Source organism: Opisthorchis viverrini, assembly GCF_000715545.1.
Source record: "Opisthorchis viverrini unplaced genomic scaffold opera_v5_222, whole genome shotgun sequence".
Lineage (NCBI taxonomy): Eukaryota > Metazoa > Platyhelminthes > Trematoda > Opisthorchiida > Opisthorchiidae > Opisthorchis > Opisthorchis viverrini.
In genome coordinates, this window is record NW_008751879.1 from 413,986 (window position 1) to 426,070 (window position 12,085).

At 41.2% G+C, this 12,085-nt stretch overlaps 1 protein-coding gene across 1 annotated transcript in view; it reads left to right on the forward strand.

The window, feature by feature from the left end:
* The window catches only part of T265_08510 (hypothetical protein), a gene marked incomplete at both ends in the record, with an annotated part of 4,797 nt that extends 2,059 nt beyond the window's left edge, over positions 1-2,738 (forward strand). The window contains one exon of the mRNA XM_009174331.1: positions 2,043-2,738. Coding sequence (XP_009172595.1) covers positions 2,043-2,382 — 340 coding nt within the window. The remainder of the gene's footprint in view (positions 1-2,042) is intronic.
* Positions 2,739-12,085: the final 9,347 nt, after the last annotated feature.

The following is a 12,085-nucleotide window of genomic DNA, read 5'->3' on the forward strand; positions in this document are numbered from 1 at the left end:
TTTCCCTCTGATTGACCCTAAATCATCAGCAAAACCTGTTAAGTGCATCTGATTATTCTAACACAATTGTTTGGCGAGTGTTATACGTTCAAACAACAAGGCTATCAGAAGTGAAAGGCAAATATATGGGCCTTTTACGCGAGAACTTTTCAGGAATACAGCGTGGATAGATGCGTAAGAACGTTATTCAGGGATTACGGGTCGCAGAGTTTCGATTCTTCATTTACCCGATTAATCCAAATCAAAATAATGAAGCTCAGCTTTCCATCAGTAGTTTTACATATCGACCGTTAAGCTGCCCCCAGTTCAGTTGACCCCCAGGTAGATCCTAACCTGAAACAACTCAGACAGCCAGTTGGTTTTGGCTGGGGTAAAATGAAGGAAGTCCCTTACTTGTTTCAAATATGACCGAAGTCATCTTCTGTTTTCCACAGCCGACTTCCGGTCTATTGAAAACTGTGACAAGTCTTCGGGTGAGCCAAACACACTGATTTCACAAGTTTCTGACGCTGGAATATCCAAGTATAGACAAGCCTATCACAGAAATTTACATTGATGTTTTCTCTATCGATTTTGTGCCAAATCAGCAGATTTGGCACCTGCAATGGTGCGCATCCTTAAAGTTTTAGTTAAGGCAGTAAATAGAATGTCCAAATATCCTTACATAAATCTATGGACTGTAATGATGAATTCCTTGAAGAGATCGAATCTCAACGAAACCCGCTTGTTGCAATGGCACGTTAGTTGGTCTTTGGCAAATAATCTCCGCGATATATCCTGAAGTAGCTCACCTTCAAATGACCACTTCAGGCGTGCTAAAAGTTAAAGGCAGCGTGGTTATAAGGCGGAAAAGACGATGGATCAAAATAAAAGCCACATATGAGCAAAACTATATTTGCTGAGGCGTGATAAAATTTCGAGTGCTCTACTTAAAAAAACAGTATTAAATCATTAATATTAAACGGCCATGCTTCTTGGTGAGGTTTGACCTTTTGATCGGACAATTTGACGACAAGTGTATGCATGTATATATACTCCAGCTCGTACCACGTTGTAGCAGTATCCCGACCGATATTGGCTCATCTCTGAATGCCTTTCGGCTACGGACTTGTTACTATTCCAATTCCCGTGTTCGTATAACATTTACTTGTCAACGCGTATGACGATAAGATAAATAACCCTGGTGAATAATGAAGGCAACCCGCATCTTATGCCATCAGTGAATGGCAACTCGGTCTGAAGTGATGACATGACAAACGAGAGTAGTCTCCAATGGCTATCGCCGAAGTTGGTTTCCCCAGAGTATCGATCTGTTTCACACTAGGTCTTTTGATCAGTAGGTCAAAGTAAGGCATGGGGGATCACATCAGAAGCCGATTATCATTATTATTTTTATGCTATCTTCCCACTTATTCCCAAATAATACTCCTAAAACTGCCTTCTGTCAGCTTTTACGTTGAATGAAAATGACAGCCCGAGATTTTGGATCTGATTCACTTAAACCCTAAAAATAACAAACGCAAAAAAATCCTCGGCCATCTGTCTCTTCGGGCAAATTAGATACCTCCATAAATTGGTCTTAGTTGTGCAGCATAGAAAGCTGTTCGGAAACGAAAATTCTTATTATGGGCCACGGTCAAATGAAAGGTGGTTTGATGATGAATTATGTAAACGTTCTTAGTGTTGCAGTTCCGCTGTACTTCTGAAAGAACAAATGTCACTTCCGTGATTGATGGAAGTTGAAATGCGATCTTGACATTTTCCTGTTGATTTCTGGAATGGAGGAAAGTGAACGAGCATATTAGGATAAAATGGCTAGCAGAGTTTCTAGTTCACAAGAGTCAACTTTTGTAGCACAAGGTTTACTTGGTGTACAGACAGCAACGAATTTTCATGTATATACTACGGTCTATTTCATGCCCAGTGAAGACATAAATGAATTTTCCGTAATAGATTTGAGCTAAAAACTATCTTTACACTTCTGTTACAAACATTCAGACTCATTTGACTTTTGTACAAAATTCCGTTTACACCACCGACAGAGAAAAACGAAGAGAAGAACATGGACCAGCAACACTGCATCCGGATATCAATGTTATCTGGGAGAACATGGCTCTCAGAGACCAAATAATTCTCGGAGAAGAAACAGTCTTTGAATTTAGATCCATCAGTTCGGAGGAAGATATGACAAAGCTGAGCGATAGTTTGAAATCGTTCGCCGACAGACAGCTAGGAGGTGTCTGGCAGGTGGTGATTGTTGATGGTTCCTACTGGACAACTCAAACATTCCTACCGAATATGGCCTTCCAGTTTGAATTGTACGGTCGGGCCTATTTATTTTGGCAGACATCGGAAGATGAGCCAAACATCATCAAAACCTAGAATGAACACACATTTTCACCTATGTTATAGAACATTCAGTAAAGACAAAAACTAGTTTGTCATAATATAATAATTCCTTTTGCTACTGAAAACTTAAAAGACAACTGTTTTAATTTTCTTCTGCAGCTGTATACCAATTGAAAACCTGCCAGTGATACAATCCGTCTCATACAGGCTGTCTGCACGCGCAAGCATCACCTGAAAAGCCGCTCTGTTCCAAGACTTACTCAGGCTTGCTGACCTTGAGGGTCTTGATTGTGAGGCAAAAGATTAAAGCAACAAATACCGACTAAAGCGCAATTACAGATCTGTTGTTTGATCCGTCGGACAGAAAAAAATTTAACAGTTCAAATACAAACAGATTTGGCTGTTCAGCTGGCGGTGATTGAGTCCCTACGATTGGTGAAGGAATGTCTGTAAATAGATTGCAAGTCGCGACAGACGATCTAACACCCAGCGTCTCACGAATTCGATGGGGTACTGTCATCACCGAATTAGTTTCTGCGTGTCCCACTGGTCGACCCAAAATCACTGTATACTACTCTTTATCAGATAACGGAACCTCAGCTTCAGAAGAAGCACACAGAATCTGACAAACTTCACAAGTATCAGACCAATTATAACGGCATTCTTGAGAGTTGCAAGCACACATATGTTATATTTCACATAGGTTGGTAAGCTAAACGAAAACTAAACTAATCTAAATCGGTGCTAAGCGCTGGTTGATGGCATCTACGAAACCTAGCCTTGTTTCAGACTTGCACTTTCACAGGGGTAACTAACATCAGATGTTGGTGCCACCACAATGTACCCAAAAGGTGCAATTCCGATGGACCACTCTCAGACGCTAATGAGCGATATTACTGTGTAGAGCGGGTGAAATAGAATGCCCGGCTGAAGTTACTTGGCTCCCACGTTGGTGCAGCTTCTGGACTACAATGAGCTTGAACACGGCCTATAGGGTGTTGCAACCGACACAGGATCTGAACCAATTTCGGGAAGAGATGTTTGCAATCACCGGGGCAACGTAAACAAATAAGCCTCAGAACAAAACCCCTCAGATCTTTCCCAGAATTGTGAATCAATGAAAAGGAGAATGGTGCTATATAGGTATTCGCTTGCCACTTCCAGTGTCCGTAACGTCTTGACGAAGTCTTCTGTTTTAGACTTGTACCAGCAAGGAAACTTTCCCATTCATAAACCACTGAGGTTTCAATTCAGCCGACATTCCTAGCAACCCCTCAATCAGCCAATTACAACAGGAGATATCAGATATTCTTACAAACACTAGATAAACCCTAGCAGGTAGAGAAAGGCCATCCGTCTAACTGCAAGGTTATGGTATATCCATAAATGATGACAGAACGTTTGCAGACAAACCATTAGGCGTGGAGTCACTGAAACCAACAGGTAACTGATGCAATGAATTTGCAAATAACTTGAATAACTTGGATTTAAAGCGATGTTTGAGAAGATTGAACATCAGGCTTGATTTGAATTATTAGACACAACAAAATCTACCAATTTACCGACAGTATTTATGTTGTAATCCTGTGAATGTCACTTTGCTCAGATAATGTTTTGGTATCACACGTTTTTGTGAGGAAAAAGATCCAGTCACCGGCTTTTCATTCTGCTTGTATGGGATCGCATGATGTTAATAGATTGGAAATGTCCGCCATCAACCATTGAACGACATCTGCTCCGTCTAATGATTCGCGGCATAGATTCCGATTTGCCATGAATTTTTCTCATTAGAAATGTTTCAGAAACCGATCCTTTCCACAATATCTTTTATCTTTAGAGGGCTTGGAACCGTATGTATCTGCCCGAACGCAAGAGCACACGAGACGTTGTAATGTCAGATGCAAAGAAGTTTCATCAACAGCCTCGAAAACTTTGGTCTCTAATTCACACTTTGTATTTTCCCTTAACCGACTTCAAAGAATCACATTTCCACCAGGGCATTAGGACAGCTCTTCGTCTGATAGAATACATTAGGCTGTTTGGCTGTTGGACATCGCGGGCCTGTCATGTATTTCTGTCATGTATTTCTACATCCCTTTATGTTTCTAGAAAGGCTACTGTTGAAATTCGACTAGCAGTACGATCTAAACAAAAGTGGTAAGGAATGTATGTGGCAGAGCCAATCTTGAGGCTAGATAAGCTCACTTGTTTGAAAAAGTCAGGGACTACCCAAATCTAAAGACTGTGGGTTCGCACTTCATCCGAAACTATCCATTGGCATTTTGAAATTGTTCGGGTAAAGGCCACGATTAGATACAATAACTATACTTTCTGAAGTAATCTCGATTTCTTGTAGCGCGTTTAGCTTCTCCCAGGTAAATGCATGACGTAACTTGGAGTGAGAACCGACGAATTCACTGCGTGCAGTCGGGTAGGTTTTTCTTGCTAAAAAATTGTTGGTTTTGTTGGTTGGTAAGAAAGTTTTGATTTTTAAACAGCAAATGTAATTGCTTGAAATATCCTGCTCCATTTTAATCAAGTCTCTCAGCAGATGTTGTCACCGAGTTTCTAAAGAGAGATTCGATCATTAGTGGTATATTCATCCTATATCAAATTCTCGTTAACGTTTTCTTACGTTTTCAAAATATGTGCGAAATTGAAAGCCTTATAGACCTCTGCAATGCTAAAAATTTGTTGTCCCTCGTTCTTTTAAAGTTTGGTTTTAAGCACTCTCAAAATTTCTCCGCTTGTTTGTCCTTCATACCCATCTCCTGACTGGAATATTCTTACCTGAAAGTTTGTCACCAGTGCCCTTGTAACTTGTAGAGTAACTCATGCAAAAATTAGGTCCCTTTTCTCGAGCAAAGTTTTAGCATAGCAGTTCCAGTATTTCAAAACCAAATAACGTTTTAAGATATACCTTGCGTCACTTTGACGTCATATCATTCTTTAACCTGGTTCAAGGACCGTTAATTCAGTACCATCATGTCTTATACATGCACATTTACTCTATCAAAGTGAATGCGTTCTTAATCATGCTACAACTATCAGCTAATGAAAAATGAAACCATACCCTATCCTTATCGATTAAAACAACGATCGCCGCACACTCGCAGCAGAATTTCAGGATTATAGTTAGTTTCTCGGGATACGTCACATGTTGGAGGTACTAATAATTCCGAAATTGAAGTCAGCGAATTTACCGATTGTTAGTTTTTATGTTGAGCTCGACGAATGGCTCATAGTATTATCCGCAACCACATGGCCAGCATTTTTAACATGCGTTTGTCTAGGTTTTTTTAAGGAATATACGACATGTTGAAGTGAATATCAAGTATGGAGGCAGCTTTATGACGCTTTTATGAGTATACATATCATGTTCGTTTGGTTTGTTAAACGAATCCTATTGGAAGGTACTCGTTCTTAGTTTGCACTGATTTGCACTGATCTCTGCTCCACAGTATCTGATAGCATTGGTTGGTTTACCCAGTGTTCAACCCTCTACTGCTTGTCGAGGTCTTCGGTTTGAAATTTGAAAGCCTGTAGTCGCGATCAGTATACTCCATTCCCTCTGTGGTTTCAAACCCTTACTCCACAAGGTGTCGGTCGTTTCGCAGACTGTCGTTGGAATCTTCTGGTCCTTTCCGGAGTATGGATTATGAGTAATCATTTACCTAGAAAACTTTGTAAAATGTTTTGCCCACGAAATCGGCCATTTTGTTGTTCCACTGCATATCAAGTTGCTTGGAACTTGCCCGTATGCGTGTTTTTTTATAGGTTTGTTCTTTGTGGTGGGTAGTCCTAATTCGGCGTACGTCCATCACCTTTCTACATAATTCATTGTCCACTTGACAGTCTGTGGACGGGAACGTTCAGGGACATCAACCCTATTTCAGATTATTCCTCTCATAATATTGTAAACAGCTCTGTCTATCCGAGGGGATTTTGGAATGGTTGACAATTGCCCTCTAAGGGTTAGCGTATGTTAGCGAACAATCGTAGAGGAAATGTGACCGCTGTGGTACAAAGAACTGTCGTGAAATTGCGAGCAGATGAACAGTTAACACATCTGAGCTACCAGCACTTCACCACATTCCAAGCAACCACTAAGATGTCAGTCACAATCTCTTCCATCTTATCAGGACAAAACTCATATTAATAAACGCACAAACGAACACGATCAATTCCGCCTAGAAAGCAGTTTACGTATTGAAATTTAGGTTTTAGAGACCAGTTCCCATGGGAGCAATTTAGAATTCCGGTGGTTGTACGGTTGTACACGAGGAAGATTTGGAATGGCCAACTCTCAGAATGGTAGATCCTTTGGTGGCATTTGTACTGAATTATTTCGTAATGATAAACTATGCTGACATGTTCGTTACATTGGCCATCCACTTGTCTTGCAGAAAACCCAATTCGTTCCTAGTTGGATGATTCTTATGAAGAAAACACTATTGGCTTTGTCCAGTGTCAGCTGTGAACCATAATTCAGCTTCTGAGCATCTTTCTTCCTAAGTATATCAGATGTTTTACAGCTTGAATTAAGAAATATGCATGTTTATATATATCATCAGGTTGATTTAAAGGTTATATCCCATGTGGATCCGAGTTTAGTGGCCAAGTTAAGGGGGTAGTCTCTAGATGATGGTGCATATTATATTCTAAGAAGACGAAAGTAATGCCCAAAGACCAGAGGTCTATTCATCTTACGGAGAATGCATAAAATGCATTGCACAATGCTTTGATTGCACTGCGGTTTATACAAACACGAGTTAACCACAACTGTAACACTAATTGGCGTTTGCATACCTACTCGAATAGCTTATAAAAGAGTCAGAGCTGCGGCACTTCTAGCATATACAAGAATGATTAAGAGTATCGGATATAACTGATAAGTACAGCCTGAGCAGAAACACATATCGCCTAGAACCATGTTTAAATGATAGAAGGACATTTATTCTGGGTTGATCGGATGCGTGAAACCATGGAAGAGTTTCAGCTTAAGAATAAGTGAATAGACAGTGGGCGTGGTAAAGCGTTAGCATATCTTCGATGTATACCACCGGCAAAAGTGGAAATGGATATTGCCCCGAGAGAACGCAGTACTATACAAGCTTTTCAGTAAACGGTATTATTTTCCAATCAGTACTTGAGCAACCAACTCGCGCTCCCGATTCAGAACCCCGCCAGGCGTATAAATGCAGGAAAATGGTGAAATATATCGCTGCAAAACTAAGCTAGTTGACTAACCCAAAGGGATCAGAAGGGTTCAAATGGAGATCTAACCCCTTCACAGAAAGCCAAATTACCCAATAGAGGTTTTGTGACAAAATAGTCGTAACAAAACTTGTTACACTTCTTGACATTGTTTTAGATGAATGTGTTCCCGTATCTTACTTGTTGTATACAGTTGCTTAGCTTGGGACTACGTCTGATGACCACGTCTTTCACCTTATAATCAAAATGTTGCGCTGCCGCAGATTGGGTTCTGAGAAACTGCAAAAGTGGCCTCATGATTTGGACGCAGGGCGCATACGTCCACAGTTGATTAAATCATGCTTACTTTTCTAGTAACCTGAATATAAATCGACCCAATAGCGTTCAAGTCAAAGTTGATGAAGTTGGCATAACAGAGGGTTTCTTGTGACAGAAATACTTGAAGAGGTTGTTCCTCAATTCGTAGTGGATATTTTTTCCGTATCCAATTAAATCTAGGTTGTACGCTGGTGCTTAAAATTGGTGTCTGAGTTCTTGGTGAGTAATTCTGCTCTGTCTGAAGCTGGTGTTCTCGAAGACTGGCGGCTGATACATTCTAGTACGTACCGATGTTCGTTTAACTGGTACCAGAATCACTATTCTTCGTGCATTATCCTCATATTGTGCTGTAACGGGCCTTGTATTAAGGAAGGGTGTGTGATAAATTCGTTCGCGAACTAGATCAATGCGGGCCTTTTCGAGCGACGATCCGGATACAGTTACCTCATCTATGTGAGCCGTCAGAGGAATGAATTAATAATTAATGAATAAATTAGATGCAACATCAATGATATATACTCAACTGATTGACGGAATTTGTGTGACTGTGTGAGCAACGTTATCCAATACTGCATCAGGGTTGAGGGAATAGTCTATCACAAAGCTTTTAGAGGAATTCAAATCTTTCGCTCCAGGTGTGCTTGGCCCGGCTTGTAAATCAGTTTTTGAAGTTAATCTTTCTGTAAGTAAACAGTCAGGTTAAGTATCCACTAAGGTACAACCAACACGATGCCTGAAAAAATTGCATAAGCTTCAAATCTTTTTATCCAACTCTAATGACTGATGTTAGTGAATGAATCCACGAGATATCGATCGCTTACATTTCCATTTAGGATTTGATGGTCTTTCCTGAAATCTCGATTCTGGTTTAGACATAGTTCTGATAAAGTTTGTGAACAACTCAAGTGCATTTTGCAGAAAAAATGACGCCATTGTGATGGCACGCAGCATCAGCCTTCTAACCTAATGATCGTCATAATACCAGAGTCAGTGTCACAAAGTACATTCAATGTAATCCATCATTTTGCGGAGTGACTCCATCGGTTGACTGACAAAAAATCTTTCTTAGTTTGGCAGTGGCCTTTTAAGCGAGACTACTGAACATCAGAAGCCATGCGGTGACTGCAGTACGCATTTATCTGCTCTGTCAGAATACTGGTCAAACTACTGAAGCTGTAATTCCTGCCGGATTAATACGCTACATTGACAAAAACACAATCTTCCAATATGTAGTGAGAACCAGGATGGCGATGGGGTGAAACTTATAATAGATCTCCAAGAACAGTCAGTGATAATGTCTACAAAAAGCAAGTACAGCCACAATAAGGTGTCCCTTAAGAGTGACAAAATCCTGCATAATGTTTTTCTAATTCCATCAGCCAGTGTGAAAAACTGCGTAGTCCCCGTGCATTCAGTGCATTAATCTTTGTCGAAATGTGATCTTGAGACTATGTTTAGGCGGTGGCAATGACCATTCGATTTAGGGAGTGTGAAAGTGATCGGAAGTGCCCCTCTATATTGAATGAATGTGTTGACAACGAAAGCTGAATGGTCGTTTTCTGTCACTTAAGTGGGGATCTGACAGACTCATTAAATTGCTTCTGAATGTGGCATTCTAGCAAGCACAGTAATTTCAATGAAATTTCTAATCACAGTGGCGCAAACGAAAACACTTGAAGATGCATGTGATATTACTAGGGAAGGCTGGACAAATATCACAAAATAATTAAGTCGTGACAAGCAGCATACTGAAAATATCTGACAACTTTGATTTTTCACATGAAAATATTGGACACTACGTGACTACTTACTTTGAAGACAACAGTGATTCAAATTTGCATGGAAAAGGCGCACAACTATGTGCGCCAGTGATGGGAATTCAGCATCTTACGGTTACGAAGCATCGACAGGTAAGAAACACAACGAAAAAAGTAATCCGATCGATGACGGAAACACCCAAAAAATCATGGTTGATGCTGCACATTAAAGACGCTAGAGCCCTCTCAGAGTATAAACACCCAGAAAGAGATAGTACACGGAAATTTCCAAACTTGGGATCTCATTGGAAAACATTCTCAAAGTGCTAAATACAACCTAGTGAAAGCTGGATCTGTTGTTGTGCTTGATAGTCGGAGGTGAGCGTATAAGAGAATTTATATTTTAGCCAAAACAAACCTATCCGACGTAAGAGATGAAGTGCATCTCAGACGCTACGAAGACCGCAATCTCCCGGATTCATTCGCATCAACTGTTAGACATTCTCGCATATATATATATATATGTATATAAAAGTCAACAACGGGGTCTTCGGCTTTATCCACTATTTGATGTAGTTACAAGGAGACCTGGGACCTATTGAGTTTTAATAGTAGATTTGCGCGCGACGCTTGCAGAGCCCCTCATATCAGGTTGGTCGATGGTTAGAGATCTGACGAATACGGTCTCTTGGTCCTCCAGGTTGGGGGTTGGAACATGTGTGGCCATGTGTCCCGTAAAAATGTTAATATAGTTTTATTTGCAGTCCAACTCCGCTGCCTCGCAGTCAGGAATTTGAGCCAAAGGCTGTGGCTGAGGACCATAATCATCCTCCAGTCTAGGTGTGGACAACCTAGCAGTATCCCAGGCCACGTTCAACCTTGAACTGCACACATAGAAATGACCTCATGTCGAATAGGCCATCGTTGTACGACAAGGATGTTCACTCACCTTTTTCTTCTCCAACTTTATCATTGAAGAAGCAAGGTGAGTGCTGAAAGGTCTTCAAAACCCTGTTGTTCAAATTGTTGCTGTTGGGAGCCTTGTCGATCCGGTGGACGCACATGATATCGCCCTCATCTTTGAAGACCAAAGTGAAGCACAAGCCCTGTTAGATAAACTGACCACCAGTATACTATCTTCTGGCATGCGCCTTACACCATCAAAATGCAAATTCATGCTTTGCATACCTCAGTAGTTGTATGAGCTCTGAAGGGAATGTGTCTGATGAAGTCACTGCAAGAATCTTAAAGGCTCGAATCACAACCGCTAGTGTGCGTCACTTGTAGCTTCAAAAAGGCGCATCATTATATCCCAAGGGTTGCGTGTATCAGGTTACGGAAAGGGCTGCGTTGTTTTATGGGTGCGAGACATGATTTCAGCGGGCTTATAATGAAAGATATCTTCTGTTTGCCTCATAAACGTTACTAGGTTTGGATGAGGTCTGCGAATTAGTAATGAGGTGATCCTAAAACGGGTGTTTGGTTGTGCGGCAGGTACTTTACTCGAAGCGAAAGTCCGGCATCATTGACTACGATGGCTCAGCCATGTTCTACGCATTCCAAAAAACTGTCTATCACGACGATTGTTGTTCTCCATGCCTCCTTTTGAATGGCGCGAACTGCGAGGTGGACAGCGTATGACTTGGCAAAAGGGCATCGAAGGGATTGCAAAGCGTTTGGGTGTTGTTGCTGTACAAATTCCAGAACTGGGTCCCCGTGACCTCGCCTGTGCTTGGCTAGGGACATTGCAAGGAATGGCGGATGATCGATGTCAGTGGCGTTTGCGCTGTCAGTTTCTTTCCAGGTTGTCCGACTGAGAGCTTGGAGGTGTACGCACCTCAGAATGCTTGTCGTAGGTCAGCACTATGTTCACTTCCTCACCGACAACTTTTCTCTTCTTTTAACTCTAGGGCACTAAATCTAATTAGACAAATCTTAGGGTTGCACGACACTGAAGCATCAGTGTCGACACTGAAGTTGCTGTTTCTGATAACGATGATTCTGTGTTGATTAATCCGAAACCTACGTTGCCATGCTGATCAACAATCGGTGCACGCTGGCATTACTGAAACGTGACGCGTGTTCACACTTTTAAACAGCGTTACCTTTTCCGCCCTCTTGTCTGTGTGTGCCTGGCTTTTAAACGATGATTCTGTGTTGATTAATCCGAAACCTACGTTGCCATGCTGATCAACAATCGGTGCACGCTGGCATTACTGAAACGTGACGCGTGTTCACACTTTTAAACAGCGTTACCTTTTCCGCCCTCTTGTCTGTGTGTGCCTGGCTTTTAGGCTTTGCATCCTATTTGTCCAGGATTGAGGAAAGTAAGTGTAAGTTTGAGATCCTGGCACATGAATCTACTTGACATGTCGCTGAAACTTGACGGAATTGAATAGGCATTGAAAATATTAGAAATACCACGTATTACTGATAGACCAACA